This window comes from Tubulanus polymorphus, chromosome 5, assembly GCF_964204645.1.
Source record: "Tubulanus polymorphus chromosome 5, tnTubPoly1.2, whole genome shotgun sequence".
Taxonomy (NCBI): domain Eukaryota; kingdom Metazoa; phylum Nemertea; class Palaeonemertea; order Tubulaniformes; family Tubulanidae; genus Tubulanus; species Tubulanus polymorphus.
The window spans coordinates 12,793,378-12,819,273 of NC_134029.1; the positions used below are offsets into that span (position 1 = coordinate 12,793,378).

General features: G+C 37.2%; 1 protein-coding gene across 2 annotated transcripts in view; it reads right to left on the bottom strand.

Annotated features, from left to right (window-relative positions):
* Positions 1–862: 862 nt before the first annotated feature.
* The window catches only part of LOC141905829 (RIIa domain-containing protein 1-like), a 74,166-nt gene continuing 49,132 nt past the window's right edge, over positions 863–25,896 (bottom strand). The window contains exons 2-4 of one of the 2 annotated variants that reach the window (XM_074794879.1): positions 23,064–23,140; positions 11,870–11,916; positions 863–1,193 (exon numbers count right to left, since the gene is read on the bottom strand). In XM_074794879.1, coding sequence (XP_074650980.1) covers positions 1,096–1,193; positions 11,870–11,916; positions 23,064–23,140 — 222 coding nt within the window. In that variant the 3' untranslated portion in view covers positions 863–1,095. The remainder of the gene's footprint in view (positions 1,194–11,869; positions 11,917–23,063; positions 23,141–25,896) is intronic. The other variant, XR_012619277.1, reaches the window with a different exon arrangement.

Genomic DNA, 25,896 nt, shown 5'->3' on the forward strand with positions numbered 1-25,896 from the left:
AGAAATCATTAAACCTGGTGTGAGTACATCAAAATATGTATAGTACACTAACCAGTGAAATTAGTTCATACAACAGCCACTAGGGAATGGAAAAAACGCAGCGTCTTCATCATTCTCCATGTTATTTTGCCTAAACATGGTACATTAGTACTTTGCACATGTGGGTCAACATATCCACGATATGAGCTGACCCCTATGTGACGCTCTTTCAAAATAGCAGAACGTTATGAACTGATTTTGGTGAAATTTTTCCACGTATCCTTGTACAATATTTTACTCAGCAAGGCAGAAACCTTTTATCGCTGCTTCGCAGCTATATTCATATTGTTTTTTTGATGGTATTATTCTGTTATTTATTGATGTCAAGAATGTTTTTTCTATTTCCTTCCATTATATAGAAAAAAAATCATGAAATTGAAAAGTGCGACCTCTGATCTGAAAGCCTACTTTTCCTATTACTGAAGATTCTGTACCTCTCAAGCCAAGCAAGTCAGAATTCTATGTCTGAAATGTTACCCTCTGGACGACTGTCGGATTAATGAAAGACAGATGCCGTGAAATAATTTCATGGCTTAACCTTTTCAGTGCGTCTACACCGAAAGGGTAAAAGAATGCAAATATAGGTTTGAAATACATACGATTAAGTATAGGATCGTGATATTTTGTCATTGATTTTAGGGTGACCCGAATTTTGAGTCATATTAGTAGCTAACAAATTAACATACTACTTAGGAAGCATCTCTATAATTTCATACAGTTTTACAATGATAATAACTTTTATCCCTTGTTCCACTTCAGATTCTTTCCTCATTATGGATTCAACAATATCGAATATCAAAATTAATTTGACAACAAGATACATGCATTTATTATTAACTATATGAGAAAATAAATACAAGAAATAATTAACATACAACGGATGGCAAAATTTAGCAGGTGAATGATTCTTATGTACATGCATGTCTATGAAAAAGTTTGAGCTCGTTTCAAAGCTAGCAGAAAATTCACTATTTATTGAACTCAGAGGTTGATCACATGTATGAATATACAGACAGCTGTCATATGAAAACAGATGATAAGACTTAATGCGGCATATTAGATATTCTGTAATATACGGTTTTCAATCATTCTCTCACTACGCTCTTCAAGCTGATGTTGAATCTTCTTGGAAAAATTTGACTTCGTGAAATGTGCTGAAAGATAAAATAAGAAACACGAAATTCACAAGAGTGTTAAGTGTTAAGCACAAAAAGACTAGGATATAGCAGAACCTGTAAACATGTTTGAATGAACTGGGGAAAAAGTTTTGTTGTATCCACTGGTTGATATCCATTTTAAATGGGAAAATTTGTAAACTTCACCTAAACCAGCTATCAATGGTGACCCCTGACCCCCACCTTATGATAGACACTCCTTAAATTAAAAAACCTGACGATTCCTGAACAAATAGTTTAAAAAAAGACCAATGGTCTTGTAGCTCAAATGACCATTAACTTATAGGCCTACACAGTTAGACTTGTGGTCATACTGGGTTTATGGATTAGACAGGGCAGGTGGTTAGTCAGCAAGAGGGAGATCCATATAGCCTAGCCATTGCCTTTCAATCCTTCAAAGGAGCAATCAAAATCAAATGGCAACACTGCTTCAATATAGTCATATTCATTTTATTAGAAAATAATATTTATATGGAAGATACGATGGTAGGCTTGACCTATTTATATTAGATTGACAGTTAAGTATGTTTTTTTTTACGATATATAAATTGAAATGTATTTTTTGAAATTTGATAATTTTCTGCTTTGATGAATCGAGGCGATCGTTGTTAGATCTTATTCTATTCTCGGCGATAAGGTAAAACAATGTTTAAGATCAATACAGTGAAAATTGCGTTGCATTGGTAAATCACATTGTAGTTTGGTATCCTATTGTACGTCCTGCGCTAACATCTCACTCTGGTCAATATATTTGGATCTTTTTGTCTAATGTCAACCATATTCATAGAAAATCTTTTTTCAATGATTTTCATGAAAATGCATCAAGAGTTATAGAATTCAAACTAGAAATTCAAGATCGCTGCCCTGGTATATATATATATACATATATATATATATATATATATATATATATATATATATATATATATATATATATATATATATATATATATATATATATATATATATATAATATATATTTCTATCGATTTGTTGAATGTGCGAGGACAGTGGGTCCAGACAACAGCGATGTTATGCAATGATGTTGTAAACAGATTTCAGAGATCAGGTCACCAGTTTTATAAGACACTTTTATGGTCTGTTCTTCAAGTGTGCAACAATCTAAACTCGCAAGATGCAAGAGCTAAGAATTTTCCCACCAAAAACAGTTTTTAGAGAAATTTTAATGAATTTGACCAATCATCTACAGAGGTTTGACATGTCTTCAATCGCATCAATTATACATCGTTTAGGCTGAGAACCAATGAAACAAGAGCTCACATTTAAAAAAAACGTACCGTGATTTTACAATTGGTTCAATGCTAACTACACTATCGCTAACAAAGGTACACTATCGCTAACAAAGGTAAACCAATAACAAGAGGTCCATGGACCTTCATGGGACTTCATCAAAATAATCGGAAGTTCCAGTTTGGGAAAAGGGAGAAGTCCCGCCTAGCTGGGCAGGCTTGATCAATGTATCTAAACATATCAATTACAATTACATGTATAACAAATATAAATGTCACCACTTGTGCTGAAGTGTAATTTAGAATTCAATACTGTCTTGATTTAAAAATTTATGCTTGTTTTCTGGGTTTATTTTCTTAAAGATCGGCATGTGCTGAAACTTTTCGCAGGTAATTCCTTTTGAGGTTTATGTTTGATGCTCTATCCAACTATTCCAGTTTCAAACTGCACATCACTGAATACCTCTTAAAAGCAGATGAATAACAGCCACAGCAAAAACTTCACGGAGAAGGCAAAAAATGGTTGTCAAATTTAATCCAACTTGATTGAAAATATTTTCAAAAATACTGCCATATAAAATCTCTCAATGAAAAATAAACATTACATAAAGGCCTGATTACAATTTATTATTTGTCATTAAAAACAGTTATTAATGTAACGATATATATATATATATAAAAAATTTTACTTAAAGACCTGTTTATAAGTTACAAGAGGCCCATTGGCCTTGAAGCATTAGTAGCTTATACTATTAGGGCGATTACGAGCAAAGCGATACAGAATATACAAACTTTTCGAAGAATTAATTGCTTCAGGGGCAGGCAGAGAATGAGTACGATGCATTTTTCAAACTCAATTTTGCGAAGAAAATAGAATTTGAAAACAGGTGGTATTCGGTACCATTACCGTGGTGACCAGACCACCTGCCGTTGAAAGATAACATTGCCCCATGTCAGTCGAGATTGAAGCAGGTCATGCATCGTTTGTGTAAATTAAATTCAACAGGACAGTACCGAGCGGTAATGAAAGACAAGGAGCCTATCGGCTAATATAGCTCTGCTGTGTGATTTGAAGAAATAGAAGCTGATACCTAGGGGTGCCCCCTTGTGGCCAAATCCAAAAAGGGCTCTGTACTTTGTAGGTATTGGTCCATATTGGAACATTCATACCACATTTGGACTTGATCTGATTTAAACTGTAGGACTAGTAGCGACTTGAAGAAATAGAAACTCCACACCCAAGGGCGGCCCTGGGGGACGAATAAAAAAAATGGCTCTTTAACTTGATAGGCCTAGGTCCCTAGAACACTCATACTAAATTGATCTGAAACTGTAGGACTAGTAGCGAATTGAAGCAAAAAATGACGGACGGACGGACAGACGACGACGGATAATCCCCATAACCCTTCGGGGGTAAAAACATCAAGAAACAATACGTGTCCGAAACTGGAAGCAGTTTCGAGGAGAGCAGATGCGACAGCTATTTCATTCCACACTTTCCGGTATTGCGTGACAGCGGAAACGACCTCGGTCCAAATCATTTTCGACGCGAGCTGTGTCGAGCCATTTCTCAACGGGTGCCTTTACGAAGGTCCTAATTTAACTACAGACTTAACCGATTTACTGCATAGGTTCAGAAGAAATTGGCCTAATTGCGGACATTGAGCGGGCGTTCCTCTTGATATGGTTGTTGAACGAATATGTTCAATTCCTATGGTACAAAGACAACGATCTGAAAAAACCAATCGTACCCTACCGATGCAATAAGGTCATTTTTGGAAATGTCAGCAGCCCCTTCGCGCTGAGAATAACCCTGCAGACTCACTTACAATCATACGCTGGCTGTGCGATAGCGAGAGACCTTGCTGAAAAACTGTATGTGGACAATTTACTGACATGCGTAGAAAATGAACAAGAAGTGGCGAATTACTAAAACCAATCAAAACGATTGATGGCCGACGGGGGCCTTTACAATACGCCAACAATGGGCCAGTAACTCGAAATCGATGGCCGAGGCCATACAGCAAGATGGATGCCTGACACGATCGAAAACATTTCATTTTAGGTTTGAAATGGGATACGCAGGCGGATCGCATCGCATTAGCGCAGAAACCGAGAGGGCTAGGGTCTGATTGAAGCAAACCGGGCACCTTTGTGGTTTTCTGCGACGCATGCCAAAAAGTTGCGATAAGGTGTATCCTGTACGCAGTACAGGACGGTATCGTGCGATTACAAAAACAAAATCATCTCTTAAAAACAGCTCAACCATCACACGGTGCGGAGACTCGGACTCCAAGCGATGGTTCTGGGTGCCACGTATGGGAGCGCGCTAGCAGAAACTTATACGGATGTTTTCGAAACAACGAACAGCAACGAGCAAGTGCTCTAGTGTGCATTGCATTTAAGAAACGTTACGCGCAGGACGTAGTCACAGCTGCTGACCTAAAAGCAGCTGAAGTGCTCTAGATTCAAGATGCACAAAATAAACATTGCAGCGACGCACTGCAATACCTTCGCCGAAAGCGCACGTCGGCACCTGCGATTGTGGGTCAGCTCCGTCTGTTTTTAGACGTCAGACGCCTCATACGGGGCGCCGGGAGGCTCTAGAAGGCTAATGTAAACGGGGACCAGAGAAGGCCACTGCTGATCCCAAACCACAGTCGTTTAGCCGAGCACGTCATTTTGCATTGACACCGCAAAGTTTTCCATTACAGAATAGGTTTGACAATGAATAAAATTCGAATGAGATACTGGATTACTACACTAAGATCGAGAATAAAAAAGTTATTGCGCGGGTGCGTCACGTGCAAAAAACTGCATGGTAGAAACTACCAGCCGCCTATAACGCCCCCGTTTCCAGATTTCAGGCTGAACTACCACACACCGTTTTCGGCGACAGCCATGGATTTTACCGGCCAATTACACATTATAAACAGATAGAAAGTTGTAAAACGATACATTTGCCAATTCACGTGTTGTACGACACGTGCAATACACCTTGAACTGATAACTGATATGACCGTGGAGAGCCTTCAGACTCTTCTGTTCGGCACAATCGGCTCCTAAATTGTTTTACTCAGATAATGCCAAGACCTTCACAAGCGGAGAAGTCGAAATCAAACGCTTGCACAGAATGGCCACGCATGATGCAATGTTAAAACTATACACCGAGAAACGCATCAATTTTAGGTACCCGCCAGCACAGGCACCCTGGATTTCTGGCATCCACAAAAGATGCATCGGCATCATAACATCGGCGATAAAGAAAGTGCGCGGAAAAAGTATGGTCCAGCAAGAATAAGAAACTTTACTGAAGGAAATTCAAAGTGAAGTGAACAATAGACCGATCACGTACATAAATACCAACATAAATGAGCTGGAGCCACTGTCACCGAATAAGATAATTTACTGCCGAGATATTGAGATCGTTCCGGACAGAGGTTCGGACAGTGACGACCAATGGCATGCTGCTGAAGCCACATCGACAGGCTCCGCAACCTCGCACGGCACTGCACTCAAATTTTAGCAAATTTCCGAAATCAGTTCAAAAGTGAATACCTTGTGATGTTGTGTCAAATACATGCGTCACAACAAAAAAGGAAGAATGTCAACCCGAGCGAGGTAAAAATCGGTGATGTGGTTCTAATCCACGACAACATCAATCTGCGATGCAAATGGAAGATGGGTGTAGTAACAGAGCTGCCAACCCCTGGAAATTGTTTTGAGGGACAGTGATCCCCATTTTATGGGACAGCCATCAATTTTCAGGGACATCTAAAAATTTCAGCATTTCAGCTTTTTAACTTAAAATCAAGCACTTATCTTGTACCCAGGTGTAGAGAACTGCATCATGAATGAATGTTGAATGAAATTCAGACAGGAAATCTAACTCAATGCATGGAGAAATTAAGTACTGACTGCTAGCAACACAGTGTTCACTTGCCATATTCAATCATTCCTGAGTACCCTCTGCTAGTGCCACATCGTTCACTTGCCATATTATATCATGCCTAGCGTACTGACTGCTAGCGCCATAGTGAACACTTGCCTTATCATATTCACTTGCGGCGTATATCGATTACACTGCTAGCGAAAATAAATTGCCCATGGGCAATGTGTGGTTTACCTTGAAAGCTAGAGGTTGTTTGGGGTAAGGGCATTGCTTGAAAAATTAATCTTGTACATATTGATGGTGACAAATAAACTACTATACTATACTATACTATACTATTTTGTAGTCAAATAAGACCAAAAATATACCATTGTTTACGGTCCACGTCCAAAATTTCGTAGGGTACAGGTAGGCGCGGGAAACTATTTTATATTTTCAAAGAAATATTCAAAAAATATGAAAAAATATTCAAATAAAATTCATATGATGTCACATCACATATCAGAGGGTGGCTGAATATTTAGTCTTGGAAACCTCTTCCAATGTATGGCCGCGGAATCTAAACTGGCTAAGTAAGAAATCGGCGTTTCAGATCGTTTTGAATCCTTGAATTTACTACTACAATATTCAGACCTCGACCTATAGCTATAGTTTGCTGCTTAGTATTTTCAGGTCACAAGAAATTACAATTTATTATAAATTATATCAAACAGAAAACACAGCGCTCATCTTCTGCTGATGAAATGTCAAACGCGCCAGCAAGCAAGCAGCGTTACAGTATCACTATAGTAGTGTATAACTGTACGACTGAGCGTGTGTTTGTGTGTGCAACAGACTATAGCACTCCGCGCGCACGTGGAGGCCTCGTGTAAGTGAATGTTTTCGATGTCAATCAAAACAATCACCGGGTATTAAAATGAAACAATACCTATGGCGGATAATAATTACATTCTCACCAGCAATGAGCATTTGCAATTCGCAAGTATACGGCATCTAACATGCCTAGTCCAATGAAACGTTTGCCATTCTATGGCTTTCCCATTATTTTAGTAGCGCTGGAATTCCCCGTATATCCCAAAAACAGCCAATCACATTCGCTCATAGAGACGACGCCCCCCAATCGAGGTCATTGCAATTTTATACGTGAGAGCTAAGAATTTTCCCGCCAAAAACAGTTTTTCGTAGAATTTTAACAATGTTGACCATGTCATTGACGGAGGTTCGTCATGTCTTCAATCGCATCGATTATACGTCGTTTAAGCCGAGAGCCAATGAAACAAATGCTCACATAAAAAAAGGACCGCGATTTTACATGAATTGGCTCAATGCCAACTTCATATCGCTGACAAAGGTAAACCAAAAAGTCAACTTTCCATTGAAAACATTGAAATTAATATAAACCATCACAATTTCCGTGACAAAAGCTAATTGTTTAATAATCCGGAACATTTTAATGCTTCCCGGGACAGCGGGACTAACGATGAAATTCCATGAGCGTCCTGCAAAACGCGGGACAGTTGGCAGCTCTGATGTAATCGTAGAAACCCCCAGGAACAGTCAGCCACTGTCAAAACGGTCAACAGTACGACACGAAGACCGATCGCAAGATTGGCACCTCTCGGTCATTGCGTGGAAGATCAGGGGGATAAGGGAAATGCAAAAAATTTGGCTATACCAAAAACCATTAAAACCAAAATCGTACCTCCTAACGCCGGGCTGCATGTGCAGCTAGTACGAAAATGCGTAGCGTCGAGCTCAGACTCTGATGGATATCAAGTGAAGATAATGTAGTCAGACTAGATCATGTTGACTGTATTAATTAGTTTAGGAATATACTTGTAAGCATTAAGCATCGAATTGTTTGGCTGGGTTCGCACATGTGGTAGTTATATGTCATTTTTCTAACTTGAGAATTATTCTAGAAACAATTAATTTTCCCAGCCGGGAATGTCGAGAATATCTCACGACTCCTCGGTCTCACGCTTGTACGCTACAATATTTAGATAAGGTTATTTGGACATGTGTGACCCAGCAACCAGCCAGACTGTTTCTAAATGCTGAATAAATCTCTTCGGTTGTAGTATAGAATTCACAGCGTTCGGTTCAGTTATTCTCGTTCGGGTGTCACCCGCTGCTACATCTCCGGGCCTTGGACCCGTGATTTCCACTCAGAACGATATTTCTGAATGTAAAATAATCTGATGCACAGCCAATAGGTAGATCAACCGGACAAACGTACGCATCAAAACGGATTTAAAGGTTACTCGTCATCACTAGCAAAGTATGAATAAGCTTGGACATTTTAACTAACTTGTACAACTAATTCTATGGTCCAGCAAAATAAACATTGAACCAGGCTCTCTCAATCTTTAGGTTATTTGACGCTGTTTTGTTTGAGAGCTGCAAACGCTGATACAGCGAGTGTAGTACACACAAAATGAGGAGCATGCGCACTGCAAACAAGATTGCGGAAATTCTCTAGTGAAAAATCGCGTCCCAGGCAACCATCGCGGCCAAACATACTGATCATAAACATACAATTGTTTAAAAATCCATAGCAGCAAAAACAGTACAAATCTCATTTCTAATGAGTAACATATATTTATTAGAGAACATTTTCGGGAGTTACATTATCCCCTCTTCAGGCATAGCGCAAGTGATTGAATTTACATATCATACTGGTATTTATATAGAATAAGACAAAGCTAATTACAATGCAATTGTTTATCGGCACTTTATAGAGGATAAATCATGAATATGTACAAAAAAATATGTATAATATTTGGAAATTATTGCCAGTTTCAATGTTGCGCCATTCTCGCATGATTTTCAACAACACGGACGTAACATGTGGTAAATCATGACTACCTACCACCCCTCATTATCGTTCCAAAACCAAACGTTCCGCACTGACTACAAATTAGTGATTTAATTTTAGAAATGGCCATAATTTTAACTTAAGTTGTATACCCTTATTATCTTTGAATTGTGATTGCTATAATGTTTTTGTAAACAGCCATTAAGCCTCAATGTTTCGTCTGTAATTCACTGCAATAGTTATGTAACTACGCATATTTAGATGTTTTTGACTGCTGTATTCTCAATCGGGACAGTTCCTCACAAGCTTCTTTGCTGAATTATCATTTATTAACATCGCCATATCACATCATCTAGTTATATTGTACCTTGAAACACTAACAGCTGAAATAATTGAAATTCAATGGTCCAGCAAAATAAACATTGAACCAGGCTCTCTCAATCTTTAGGTTATTTGACGCTGTTTTGTTTGAGAGCTGCAAACGCTGATACAGCGAGTGTAGTACACACAAAATGAGGAGCATGCGCACTGCAAACAAGATTGCGGAAATTCTCTAGTGAAAAATCGCGTCCCAGGCAACCATCGCGGCCAAACATACTGATCATAAACATGGAATTGTTTAAAAATCCATAGCAGCAAAAACAGTACAAATCTCATTTCTAATGAGTAACATATATTTATTATAGAGAACATTTTCGGGAGTTACATTATCCCCTCTTCAGGCATAGCGCAAGTGATTGAATTTACATACCATACTGGTATTTATATAGAATAAGACAAAGCTAATTACAATGCAATTGTTTATCGGCACTTTATAGAGGATAAATCATGAATATGTACAAAAAAATATGTATGATATTTGGAAATTATTGCCAGTTTCAATGTTGCGCCATTCTCGCATGATTTTCAACAACACGGACGTAACATGTGGTAAATCATGACTACCTACCACCCCTCATTATCGTTCCAAAACCAAACGTTCCGCACTGACTACAAATTAGTGATATAATTTTAGAAATGGCCATAATTTTAACTTAAGTTGTATACCCTTATTATCTTTAAATTGTGATTGCTATAATGTTTTTGTAAACAGCCATTAAGCTTCAATGTTTCGTCTGTAATTCACTGCAATAGTTATGTAACTACGCATATTTAGATGTTTTTGACTGCTGTATTCTCAATCGGGACAGTTCCTCACAAGCTTCTTTGCTGAATTATCATTTATTAACATCGCCATATCACATCATCTAGTTATATTGTACCTTGAAACACTAACAGCTGAAATAATTGAAATTCAAGTACAATTTCCAATATTGAAAATTCAAAAGGTGGCAATGTTTTTTTCTGCTGCTTCACGTAAACCCTGCGCAGTGGCGCAACTGCGCAGAGTGGGGCCAATACGTCAAGTCTCATACAAGTGATTTTATTGAGTGATTTCTATGTATATTGAATTAATAACAAATTTATTAGATAGTGTCAGATATGTGAATATAATGTTACAAAATACATAAATAATTGTACATTTGCATATTATCTCCACTCTGGTATAGGAAATCAACCAATGTGGTTTGATTTCTTCCTGCTGTCATAAATAAACTTGATCATATTTAATTTCGATCGTATGTTGTTTATTTAGGTTTATCTAGAGTGGGTGTTTACGGACGGTGAAAATTGTTAGGATCGGAACAGATTCGTCAGTGAGTGAGGATTCACTGTGGAGACTGCAGTCGCTTTGTGCGAATCTCCTTCACCTTAATTACAGATTCTCTTGCAGGAGCGATAGATAATTAAAGCATTCCAGGGTTCATAGTTATCAGGCCTTGGTAAAAATCAAGACCTATCATCACCTTTGAAAAGTGAAAATCAATACTTTTTTTTATCAAATACGCAAACCATCAACAACTTTCACGCTGAAACTTGAGTCCTATATGGGCCTGTTTTTGTCACAGTAAATTTCTTGCTCACATTTTTATAACTACGATATACCGGTAGATATAGACACTGTTATCAAAAATTTGCCAGTCTCCATAAACGAAGGATGAGACTCATGTGGATTGTGTGTATGTTGTTGGATTAATAGACCTAAAAAAAACTTATTCTGAAAAAATGTTTTGAGGATTAATTACATTTTTTTCAGTGACATTTTTATATGAAATATTCACTAAGATTTGGCCGAACATGCATCTAGAAGATTTCTTTTTTCAAAATCATCTTGGAGGAGGCCCCCTAAATCAATTCAACACTCCGTTTTATACTAATAGATTAAGCTCCGCAGAATCTAAAAACTAATTTATTGTACTATTGAACGCCGCCTGGTGACCATACCTAAAACCCAATAACCTCGAAACACACCACAATTATAGAACATCTCATGGGCAACAATTTTGCAATGGATTGTGATAACAAAATATGCCTATGTATGAATACATGTAAAAGAAGGTACATTTTGAACATATGACAAGATAAAGCAGGGCCTAAATATTGCTTTAAATACATGCAAGTTAGACTAATTTTTAAAAAGTTTCATAAGGATGACCAGCAGAGCTACCCCCTTTGAAAATCAAGGATCAGCCCCTGCATATTGGGACTTAATATGATGCAAGTGATTCCACACTAATCCAACTGTACTTTATCTGGAATTCACTGTATTAACTGTATTTTAATTTGCCCTAAACATTATTTATTTAGGCCCTACCTGCTGCAAACTCTCTGATATTTTCAGGTCTGTTCTTCAGAATGTCTCTAGAATAAAACAAGAAATTTCTCATTAGGACAGCCACAGTCATTGGTAGTAAACTATTCATTATGTACATCTCAGCTTCTGTTGTGGTTATTATTGTTTAATACCTTCTTTTTTTGGGAAAAATTGTCATCGAGACAAATAAATATTATTTCTATAAAATACAGAATAAATAAGTGATGATGATAGTTGAGCGTTACATGCATTTGCTGACAAAACCTTACAGTTATTGATCGTGGAACTTGAATAGGCCTACATGTTATCCAAAGATGTAGACTTCGCCAATTCAATCGATGCCGAATTTAATTTACTTTTCATGTGGCTTTTCAAAGCAGCTTCTCCCATGTTACTAACACTGAAACTTCGATGGCATATTTCACACCTGGCTTCCCTCATATCTTTACATTTATCGATCCATTGGCTATAATCGTCTCGCTTAAGCAAAAGAATCCTGAAATCTACATTTTCCAGGCATTCTTATAATCAGTAGATTTTGAGAGCTAGTAATAATAATAGTAGCCCAGTACATGTAATCAGAATTAACTGTAATTGAATACCACTAGATACAGTAGGCCTAGTAGCAGTTTGTCACCACTGCTAATTTCAAACGAACAAGAGCCCCAAGGGGCACTATGGCAAGCCTGTCAGCTTTTCATAAAATGGCAAATGATGCATTCTGTGAGACGGTTCATTTGTCCTAATACACTCCCGGCGGTAGGCGGACTAGTCAATCCCAGGCTAATAATTTACACAATTCAATCGTGTTTTCATAAGTAGCACAGACAGCGACTGGAGCTGGCAGGAACAAAAACCTCAGATAAATCTTTTCCCTTGGTCTTATTGATTTGAATGCGGAATAGAATTGAATTTTATGAAATTTGCTCATTAAAACAAAATTGAATTGGATTTGCTGTTTTACTTTGTTCAATTAAGTAAAATTGACTTGGATTTGATATTTTTTGCAGAATAAAATTTGATTGAATTAGCAGTTTGAGCACATGGCTATTTAGCATATCAAGGTCATCCATCCATCCGAAAGCTATTTTTCCCTTTGCACTTTGCACAATAGTCAATGATATTTTCTGTAGTGCAAATAAAAATATTCCTCCCTAAAACCAAATCAACTAATGATTTCACAGAAATCGATATTGAAATACAATTTATATCTTTAAAAAAAATCCGGAAGTAAAATGGTATACGATACCGCAGGTTCACGTGAACACCTGCTGATCAATGCGGCTAAGCCAATCATAAGCCGCGATCACACAAGCATTTTTGCCCCGGAACAACTGTTCAAGCTTGATGGAAGTCAAAACCCGGTCTACACAAATTTTGTATAACCAAGATTTTGAGGGGTTTCGTCTTTGAAAGCCCATAACTACCGTACAAAGCGTCGGATCTTTGCGATATAATGTTCTTCCGGTGCAAATAGCATTGTTTTTCACATGTGTAATTTTGAACAGTTAAAGGTGCTGCATAAAAAAAACCTCAAATAAATCGAATTTTTGAAACTTTTTGGTAAATTTCTCAAAAAATATGAAACCCACGGCTTTCAACTTTGCGCACCTTCAAGAAAAACCAATTATGAAATATATTTTCGCTTAATCCGTTCAATTCGCCCATTAATAGTGATATTACAGGCTACTGAAATTGCATAAAAATGTGTTACAAATAGCTTTGAGTGTAGTGTATTAAGCATACGAATGATTATTGATCAGCCAGACCGTTGACATAGGCTCGCTAACGCCAGCCAAGAATGATGGCTGTTTTAGTGTAGGAAGGTAGCCTGCACAATTATAGAAATACATTAATTAATATCGATCAGGGAGGTGAACAACGTTATAACCTTTTGGCTGGCAGTAAACTATTATTATGAGGCACGTTATGAGGACGCAGGTCTTCGTTCTGTAGTGAAATAACAAAGGGTGGCCAAAACGAAGGACAGGGAGCGCGAGGGGGTGTCCCCCTGTTATGGGAGATTTTGAATTTTTTGTGCTTCTCGGATGCGATTTTAGGCACACTGGGACAGCTAATCATGGTAGACATTTATATAAACGTAGACAAAAACCTTAAAAAATATTCCAGTTTACGAGAAAATTTAATTCGGAATAGCAAGTATTTAGAGGTTGAATCAGTTGAATTTCATTTCAATTTGTTTTGTATACCGCGGCTACATTTCGATATGGTTTTACATAAACTGATGATGTTTAGATTAGAGTTCAAGGCCACCATGATGAAATGGAATATTAATTCATGTTAGCTAGGTGACACTAATATTACTAATTAGGGTTTTCTGTTACATCACAGAAAACCCTATTGATATTCGCGTGTTTATTATGGTTTCTGCTGCTTTCGCAGAAACCCTCTTGTAATTCTGTTGATTATTATTAGGGTTTTCTGTTATTTCACAGAAAACCCTATTGATATCCGCGTGATTATTATTATTATTATTTTCTTCCACACTATTTTTACTAAAAGAACAAAGGCTTTGTTACCTTGCCGCTGTTGTCGATACAATCCGTCTGATATCATTCAGCTCACTTCGATCTACAAATACTCCGTGCGTATTTTGAAGAATCATCGTTACAAAAGCACCGTCGGGCCGTAAACATCGAAAATTGAGCCCCATTCAAAGAGCCGACATGTTTTTGTAAGTCCTCTTTCCGAAATCTACCACACGTTTCATGTCATATCAATTATCAATTCAAGCATAAATTAACAAATTTATTACCCGAAGATTGCACATTCTGTCACGGTTTTTAAAAACTAATTTTAACAATAGCCCTTTTCCTCATCAAATCGTATTACCGATATACAGGAAATTTACTACTTTAGATTTTAAAAGCACTGTCGAGCCGTAAACATCGACGAATCGACGTGTGTCACTACATCGTCGTTCCGGGGATCAGCTGCAAGTTTCACCTCATCATGAGAATCAAATCGAGTACAAATTAATTTATTACTACCAGTGATTTGGCTGCGGGCGTCAAGCAGTTAGCTTAGCAATACCTATTTTTCTTTATCAAATTAACCGTGTATTCACTAAGATAAATCATAAGTGTACCGGGGAGTCGTAGGCCTTAACAAAACACGCCGAAGAGATATAGCGGAGAAAAGCTGTTATGTCGACGAGGTATCAAAATAAAAGAATATATTACTTTATTCGGCCGCGGGCTTTAACCTCTATATCAATACCATCAATACTCTTTATTTCCTACAGTACATACCGATCATTGTCAAATGCACAAGGTATTTACTAAATACAAGTATATAACACAATCCTTTCCGTATGCTGGACTCACACTTGACATTCGGAGCGTTTATCGAGTTTGACGCGGCTTTAGGCCTACCGGTACTGAGCTTTACTGTCTCAAACAAACACAGTATAATTGTTGCGTTTATTATTGGACTCATTGGATTGAACTTCAAAACAAAATTTACAATATTTAGGTGGGTTGTTATTCAATAGGCCAACGACCAATCTGTCCGGATGTTAGGCCTACGCATATACATAGGCCTACATAGGCTAGTAGCCTCTACTAGGATAAGCGTTCGCTGTGGGGGAAAAGAGATCGTTTGCTGTGTCGCTTGAAGTGTTTATCGAGTTTTACGCGGCCTTAAGGCTTTAGTATGGTGGCTGATAAGGGCCATGAATAAAAAAAACACGAATATGCAAATGAGGGCGGCATTATGACAAAACGACAAAACTAAAATAACGCGACAAAACAATATTTTGGTTTTATCGCCCGCGACAATTAATTTTTTTGGTTTTGTCGCCCGCGACAATTAATTCATTTGGTTTTGTCGCCCGCGACAATTCAATATTTTGGTTTTATCGCCAGCGAATATTCATCATTTTGGTTTTGTCGCCTGCGAATATTCAATATTTTGGTTTTATCGCCCGCGACAATTAATTTTTTTGGTTTTGTCGCCCGCGACAATTCAATATTTTGGTTTTATCGCCAGTGACAATTCATTGTTTTGGTTTTGTCGCCTGCGACAATTCATTATTTTGGTTTTGTCGCACGCGACAATTCAATATTTTGGTTTTATCGCCCGCGACAATTAATTTTTTTGGTTTTGTCGCCCACGACAATTCAATATTTTGGTTTTATCGCCTGCGACAATTCAATATTTTGGTTTTATCGCCCGCAACAATTCATTATTTTGGTTTTATCGCCAGCGACAATTAATAATTTTTAGTTTTGTCGCCCCATCAAATTCAATATTTTGGTTTTATCGCCAGCGACAATTCATTATTTTGGTTTTATCGCCCACGACAATTCATTAATTTGGTTTTGTCACCCGCGACAAATCAATATTTTGGTTTTGTCGCCCACGACAATTCAATATTTTGGTTTAATCGCCCGCGACAATTTTTTTGGTTTAGTTGCCCGCGACAATTCAATATTTTGGTTTTATCGCCAGCGAAAATTCAATATTTTGGTTTTATCGCCCGCGACAATTCATTATTTTAGTTTTATCACCCGCGACAATTCATTAGTTTGGTTTTATCGCCCGCAACAATTCATTATTTTGGTTTTATCGCCAGCGACAATTAATAATTTTTAGTTTTGTCGCCCCATCAAATTCAATATTTTGGTTTTATCGCCCGCGACAATTCATTATTTTGGTTTTATCGCCCGCGACAATTCATTAATTTGGTTTTATCGCCCACGACAATTCAATATTTTGGTTTAATCGCCCGCGACAATTAACTTTTTTGGTTTAGTTGCCCGCGACAATTCAATATTTTGGTTTTATCGCCAGCGAAAATTCAATATTTTGGTTTTATCGCCCGCAACAATTCATTATTTTAGTTTTATCACCCGCGACAATTCATTAGTTTGGTTTTGTCGCCCGCGACAATTCAATATTTTGGTTTTGTCGCCCGCGACAATTCAAGATTTTGGTTTTATCGCACGCGAAAATTCATTTTTTTGGTTTTGTCGCCCACTTTATTAGCTTTTGAATAATTAGGCCAATTAATAACGTAATCAAGACTTATCCTTTCGCCTATTTTGAAGTCGATTAATCTGATATAGTGTTGGATATTAAGGTCATTTTGGCAGATTCTTTTTTTTTTAAAGTGATATTAAAGCAATCATTCAAGTGATCCTACTTAATGAAAGATCACATATTATTTCTTTTTCTAAACATGTACGGAAGCTCATATGTCAAAAGCGATAAAGGGCCTCGAGTTGTCGCGTTCCAACTCGACAAGTCGCTATATTTATGTCGACATATCGCGATATATCGCGTCAAGTCGACGTGAATATGTCGACATATCGTGACATTTTCACGACAAATTTCGCTTTTTCGCCCATTTTCCACGGGACAAGCCGTCATTTGAAGACACGTCGAAATGTAAGATGAGGACGCCAGTAATATGGCGACTGAGTTTCAAGTCGTCATGAATATGTCCAATTGTTGCGAGGAAAATGGTTGAGAAAATGAAATATGTCGTCAAAACATCTCAATATGTCGACAAATTCATGTCGACATGAACCGATATATCGTGATATGTCGACAAAAACATTACGACTTTGTCGAGTTGGAACGCGACAACTCGAGGCCCTTTATCGCTTCCGTACTTCCGTATGTATGGGACCCGTACAAAACCGTCGCGACCTTTTGTCACGACGAAATTATGTCGAACAAACGTGATATATCGCAATTTATCGACATAATTAAGTCGATATACCGTGTTTATATCACGATAAATCGTTATACGGATCACGCCTTTCACCAATGTCGACGTCTGTATCTCAACATAACCGCGTACCATCGACATAATTATCACTCCTTTAGCTAAAATGTCGTGATACGTATGGCAATTTATTGAGACAATATCGCAAAAAGTCGACATAAAAATCACAACATTTTAAATAAAGTCTTCCTAGTTACATCGATATATTGAGATAGTTAACCTAATTTCAATAAGGGGACGCATACTTAATGATGTTTAATGTTAGATGAATATGAAAGAAGAAATGAAGTTGGCAGAAAAATTAAAATGACTTTAGCATTTGACATCATTTATCATTTATCATTTGACATATTGAATTTTGGGGTTCAAGTAGAATGACCCCAAATGCTGGGCCACAATAATAGTGTTCGGTACATGGTCGATGAACTAAATAGGTCATTCGCATCAATACTTTGTCACAATTGATTTGCGGTATATTTTGGATTACTGTGTATGTCATTTGTCAGGACATTAGACAGTAGACGACTTAGGATACTACCTAGCATGACTCCACTAGTTAGACCGACTTATTCCAAGATGTGGCGTTCCGTTGATTGATAAGTTTTCGTTCAGAGATAACTGCTGAGCCATTTGGGCGACCTATCATTGATACTGTTTCCTAATAGCCTGTTTAGTTAGTAATGGCTGATGTTGTGCCTTATCAAATGCTTTGTCGAAATCCACCGATAAACAGGATTCTAAGACAGCGGAAAACCCGTTATCTCTGCTTTGCTGCTATATTTATTATAAATGTTCCACTTTCCAGCCAAAGATTTTTCATAAAATGTAACTCCTTTCAGATTCGACTACCAACAGCTTGTAAACGTAATTTTCAATTCAGTCAGAAATATAACTCAGCGCCTGACCATTTCGAATTTGCGTGTAGTAATCTATCATAAATTAATCCCGCATAATTACCGGGTCTAAACAGCGTCAAGAATAACGCAAAGAATCGTCATCCATTGAGAAAAGTGCACTCCGAAAAGCCTAAATTTTACCGGACGACCTTGAGCGTTAACTCAACCGTAAATGACGGATTCGGACTCACATTACTCCGGACACGTCAATTCTCGCTATCTGATTCATATATGAGCGATTCAAAAAGCCGCCATTTTGTTTTCGCAAATCATGTAATCGGACTGATATAAGTCCCGATCCGCCATTTCCTGTTTTTGTTTCATCTATCGTCACCATTTTGTACCATCTTCCGTTTGGCATATGAACTCAACATTACCTTAATCGCTTCAAAGACGCCGATGCCACATCAAGTTCGAATCCCGACAATGCAATAATTTTGTTACCTATATATAATTCCCTCTTTGTGATTAAAGTTAATTAATGTTCATTGAATATACGTTGTTAAGGTCGTTTTCAAAGTTGTTATAGTTCAAACATATGTACAATATGTAAACTGTCACTAATAAATGAAAACAAAAAAACTTTTTCTAAAAATCGTAGTTTATTTCTGAATGCAAATTCCTCACTTAACAAATTGATGCATGAAAGTAGACCAACCTACCGGTAGTATTAACGAAATTATGGATCAAAACGCGCAAGGAGAGCATGTGCGACAGACTAGTTCATGCAACTGCCACCAGGAGACTTTGAAAGAACCATATCTTCGGTTAAGTCATTTTGGTACATCGATACTTTTTACGTTGTAGCCCTTGTGTGTAGCTGGATCCATATATCCAGCATTTTGGTGACCCAGGTTGCGCTTCTTGGAAATAAGTCATATGTTATGAACTGTAGAATGATTTCGATGACGCTTCCCAGTGCGATATATGAACCAGTTGGGCAGAAACCCGTTATCGCTGCTATGCAGCTATATTTATCATTATTTGACAATTGACGTCAAAACTGCAAAGGCTTTCTTACCTTACCACTTTTTCTAATTCGAATTTTCGAATTTTGATGAATCAATGTTACAAAAGCACTGACGGGTTGTAAACATCGAAAATTGAGCCCCATTCAATGAGGCGACATGTGATTTTAGTCGTCATCCCGAAATCATCCGCAGGCTGGTCATCACTTCGATTGTCAATTCAAGTATAAAACACAAATTTATTGCCGCGAGACTTCACATTCAGTCGCAGTATTCAAACGGTCATTTGAACAATTACCCATTTTCTTCTTAGGTACACGTTACCGATCCACATGATATTTACTACTCTAAATATTACAAGCACTGTCCAGCTGTAAATATCAATGAATCAACGTGTGCCTATACATCACAGTTCCGCGGATCCGCTGCGAGTTTTCCTCGCCATGAGAATCAAATCAAGTACTAATAAATTTATTACTACCAGTGATTTCTCCGCGGGCTTCAAAAAGTTAGTTTAATAATATCTATTTTTCTTTACCAAATTTACCATGTATTTACTAGGATAAATCATTAGAGTACCGAGGAGTCGTAGGCCTAAACTAAACATGCTAAGAGGTGTAGCGGAGAAAAGCTTTTGTGTCGACGAGGTATCGAAATAAAGAAATTATTACTTTATTCGGCCGCTGGTTTTAACCATTTATCAATACTCTATTTTTCCTACAGTACATACCGATCATTGTCAAATGCACAAGGTATCTACAAGTATATAACACACTCCTATCCGTAAGCTGGACTCACGTTTGATATTCAGAGTAAGCATTTGCCGGGGGAAAGGATATCGTTCGCTGTGTCGCTTGAAGTGTTTATCAAGTTGTACGCAATCTTTAGGCTTTAGGCCTCCCGGTACTGAGCTTTACTGGCTCAAACAAACACAGTATAATTGTTTCGTTTATTAACGGACTCATTGGATTAAACTTCAAAACAAAATTTGAAATAAAATTCTGGCAACATTGCTACTATGTACAAAAGATTTCTTTTTCATAATCCGTTAATAATATCGATTTACCAATTGAATACCCCAGAGACCTATCCCTGTCGAATGAGGTGTAGGAATACAATGTTTACGAGGGTTGAAATTCAGTAGGCCTAAGCCCATTCTGTCCGGATGTTAGGCCTTCGCATATACATAGGCCTACATAGGCTAGTAGCCTCTAGTTTAAAGCTAAGTTCCCTGTAAAGGAGGAATCAAAATTTATTAGAAGGCATGTATTAGTTATTAACTGGTTCCGACTTCCAATGATCAATCACAATTATCAATGATATTTTATTGACAAAAATGAAGATTTTTATTGAAAATTTCGTCGAAAAAAGTTGTTTTTGTTCAAACAATTTTTTGTAACGAAAGGTTTTTCGTTGGAATAAACTGTTCGATTGAACAGAATCGTTATCATTCGAACATCCATTTGAATAAAATTGTTTTTGCTCAACAATTTCTTTTGTCAGGACAAAAAGTTTTTCGTTTGAACAATAACATAGCTCTTTATTCGAACAAATTTTTTTGGTAGAATGAAGAAGTCTTCGTTCAAACGAAAAGCATGTTGTTCGATCAAACAGGATTATTTTCATTGCAACTAAATTTTCTTGTCGGAACATTAAGTTTTTTGTTCGAACAAGTATATTGTTCGATCGAAGCGTTTTTTGTTCCAAACAACACAATTTTGATGGAACTAAATGAGTAATCTTTATTAGAACAAAATAATCTTCTCACTCGAACACAAGGGTTTCAACCTCGGTTTTCTTTGTATCCAATATCCATATCATGCCTTTTAGGTTGAACCCCATCTTTCATGTTTCTACCGATGTACAGATCACAGCTAATTTAGGTCGTTTTGGAAATTCACTCGGTCCGGTACATTTTGGATTACTGTGTATATCATTTATCACGACAGTGAAGAGGACTTAGGATACTACCTTGCTTGACTCAACTATTTGGACCGACTTATTCCAAGATGAGGCTATATTGACTGTTTGTCGACCTCCCGTTTAAAAAACCGTGTTGACCGTTGAACGGGATTCTAAGACTGTGCAGAAAACTTGTTATCGCTGCTATGCAGCTATATTTAGAATTTAGGATGGTGATAAAATAGTTTCTTATAGTTTGGTAATGTTTCAAAATCAACTAATAGTAAAAATCAAAAGCGAAATAAAAACGGCGTGTATAATTCATTGCACAGTATTTATATAAGCCGCACTTATATCAATACACAGCAGTCTAAAGGCACACAGCATTTGGTAAATCGCGACTCTCCCCTAGCATATAGGCCTCCACCCTTGTCTATCACTCGCCAATTGTTCTAACTCCTCCCACTTCAACTCTATTAGTTAAGATAGAATCAATCGCACGAAAAACAAGAACAAAACTCCAAAGTTGCTACTTCCGTTTGGGCCAACTGTTGGCGGATTTCTGCCATTTGGCGGGATATTTACATCCCTGATTGCTCCAATAAATATATTTCAAAGGTACTTACAAGGTTTTGCAATAGATGGCTCATGGGTATTATGAAAATTCTCCATGAAAATGCGAGACACCTGTGACTGTGTACATAGTGAAGGTGTGGTGGAAAGTCACCGCTGACCATGTAACACGTAACGAAAGTGTTAATAACAACGGTTGGCTTCATAAAATTCAGACATTTGATGCATTTGAGTCACTACTTTGCACTTAAATCGCTGTTAGTATCACCCGTTTCTATAGAATAGCCATGTTGTTTTGGTTCGGGTTCTAAGATTGACGTCACACCTCTGGGTAGGGAAGGAATCAGCACAGCCGATCAAAAGTCTAATTTTTACAGTAGCCTAATTGTAGAATGCAGAATTCATTTATTGACCACTTAACCATTAATTAGGTTATGGTTGATGATAAAAATTACTTTTAGCCATATTTCGGAAACCACTTCACGACTCTTAACATTTTGTTATCGGCAACAGTGATTTTAATTATGCATCTTTTGACACAAAATTTGCTTCAATACCTTCAATGTCTTCAGGGTTTCGTTAATTCTCTTGTGGCCGAGAAGCACAGTCAAAGCTCGTTATACCGCCATCCGTAATATCACCAAGAATTTCCTTGTGGACAGTTAATTTGATATCTATATGTATGTAAATAGCTCTCGTTATACCACCTCTCACCCTCTGCCAGAACGCCAACGAAATCATACAACCTCCTTTCATACTCATAGAAAAAACATTGTTAAACGGCTAATGATCTTTCATCATCGCTTCCAGTCTTCAGGTTAAGAATCGATACATGTGGTCGGCAGTATCACATATCTACTGTATAATTTGTTTCTATTATCTAAATGAAATGAGCTAAGACCTTTACCCTTTCCTTAATTAAGATAAACAAATGTCAACTAACGTCTAATCCTCGATTTGGTTAATAGCCATGTTGTGTATACTAGGTCAACTCTCACGATCCCATTTCGTTATACGGCCACATGCGTTATACCAGTTTTGACAGTCGCGCAGCTGGCATTATAACGAGCTTTGACTGTACATGAATAAAAAGAGCTTACCCAAGAAATCCTGCAATAAGACATTCTACTTCTGGATGGTTCCTCAAATATTTCTCATTTTCAAGTCTGGTATGTATCTGAAGAATATAATAAAATTCACATCATAATGACATCATCATGCACAACCAAGTATCTTAAAAAGTATTTTTATGGGCTTGAATAGATAGCTCTGAATGTTACCTTTTCAAATATATATGGTTTATAGCAGTTTAATTGAGAAATAAGTGACTGGAAAGCAATTTTCAACTTTTGGGTCACGACATAAAAATCCCCCCAAAATAAGTGGCGTACGGGTATATTTATTATAAAAATAAGTTGCGGTCAAGGGGTTAAGGCATTGACAAGACAAATCTAAGCCAAAACTCCATTCGTATCGCCATACTTGCTAGTTTGGATACTTAATTGAATAGCCTACTCAGTTACATTCGTAACACGAAACAAATTATAAGCGAACATACGATACCTAGTCGAATGAAATGCTCGCCATTTCCTAATGGGCTTTCCCAATTACATCGAAAGTTCCTGGAATTTCCTGTATATCCAACAAACAGCCAATCACATTCAATGTAGCTCAGGTAACAACGTCAACTCAGATAAATTGAAGTGAGAAAACTTAGGGGGTTTATAAAGTGAGGGCCAGTAGGTCGAAAAGTACATCCAGATAAGTCGCACAAAATATGGCAACACTTCCAGGAAGGATTGAACTTTAATATATTTCAATTCCAAGTATGCAAATTCTCATATGTGAAAACGTGCCATTACTTAGTGCTAATAAATTGCCCATGGGCAAAGTGTGGTTTACCTTGAAAGCTAGAGGTTGGTTGGAGAAAGGGCATTGCTTGAAAAATCTTTTTAATTCGTGACTTCAAAGCTCTAGAAGTTTATATTGTATTTTATCTTTCTTAAAGAATTATTTTGTAGTCAAATGAGACGAAAGATAAACATTTGTTTATGGTCTACGTCCATAATTTCGTAGGGTACAGGTAGGCATGGCATTGGAAACTATTTTACATTTTCAAAGAAATATTCTTCACAATATGAAAAAATATTCAAATCAAATTCATATGATGTCACATAGAGGGTGGCTGAATATTGAGTCTTGGAAACGAAACCTTTTCCAATGTATGGCTGCGGAAGCTAAAACCGAGGCGTAGTATTAGATCGTTTTAAATCCTGGAATTTACCACTACAATATTCAGACATCGACCTATACCTATAGTTTGCTGCTTAGTATTTTCAGGTAACAAGAAATTACAATTCATTACAAATTCTATCAAACAGAAAACACAGCGCTCATCTGCTACGACGATTATTCAGCCTGTTATCATACCAAACGTGCACGCACCAAGCAGCGTTACAGCATCACCATATAGTAGTCTGTATGAGCATGTGTTTGTGTGTGCAACAGTCTAATGTTTAGCACTCCCGCACACGGAGACCTTGTATAGTGAACGTTCGCTTCACTACAATCTCGATCAACACATTCACAGGGTATTAAAATGAAACAATACCTCTGGCGATATGTGAAATAATTCTCACCAGCAATGAGCATTTAAAATTCGCACATATACGGCACCTAGTCCAATGAAATGTTCGCCATTAATGGCTTTCCCATAATTATTTTAGTAGCGCCGGAATTCCCCGTATATCCAAAAAAAAGTCAATCACGTTCGCTCGTAGAGACAACGCCCCCCAATCGAAGTAATTGCAATTTTATACGCGAGAGCTAAGAATTTTCTTTCGTCGTTTTTCGTCGAATTCTAACAATGCTGACCATGTCATCGATGGAGGTTCGTCATGTCTTCAATCGCATCGATTACACATTGTTTAAGCCGAGAACCAATAAAACAAATGCTCACATAAAAAAACGTACCGCGATTCTACATGAATTGGCTCAATGCCAACCTCATACTGCTGACAAAGGTAAACCAAAAAGCAGTGTTTTTACGTGTTTTTCAAGAATAAGTTTTACTTAGTAGCCACTTCAGAACAATAAGCAATTAACGATATCGGCTACTTTTCCAGTAGTATACATTTCAAATCAGTCACTCTGAAATAGTATTCCTTTCAATTCGGTTGGTTTTCTATAGTGGCTGTTTCAAAGACTCTACTATTGAAAAGTGACCATTTTTAAACATCTGGTTTCGATAGTGCATACTAGCAGTAGAGGTGACTGTAAAACCACCCACCTGTTAACAGCGACTTTGTGATAGTAACTCCTACCATAGCAGCTACTCTCAAAACACATCGTTCCTAAAAGTCAACTATTGAAAAGTGACCATTTTGAGATGGCGTGGTAATTTCGGGTTATAAATACACTGCAGCAACAGATGCTTCAGATTAGCAGTGATACATGACAGTATAAACATACTCAGAAACTATAGTGAATACTCTACTCACTGACACGCTATAGTTTTGGGTATAGTTCTATTTAGAGTGACTCAGTTAAGATCTGAAGATATTGAAGATACTCTTTGAGGATGTGAAATGTAATGAGCGATTCCCAACTCTAACCAATAAAAGTCGAGATTGGAGTTAAATTTGTTTACAAATTGTCAATAAGTTATGTAGTTTTAAGATAAATCCAAATTTTCTTCTTTTCATGGCGATATAATTCAATGAAGAATTCAATTATAACAAATGCAGCTATAATTTACGACTATATAAATTGTAAAAACTATTAATTGGTAAGGGAAGTGTACAATATTGTGCAATATTTTTAGGGCAAGGAAGTAATCTTATTGTTCCAATTTTTGTTCTAAAATCAGAATAATTTATATTTATATTAAATTCATTACAAATTATATAAAACTTTGATAAATTAATATTTTTA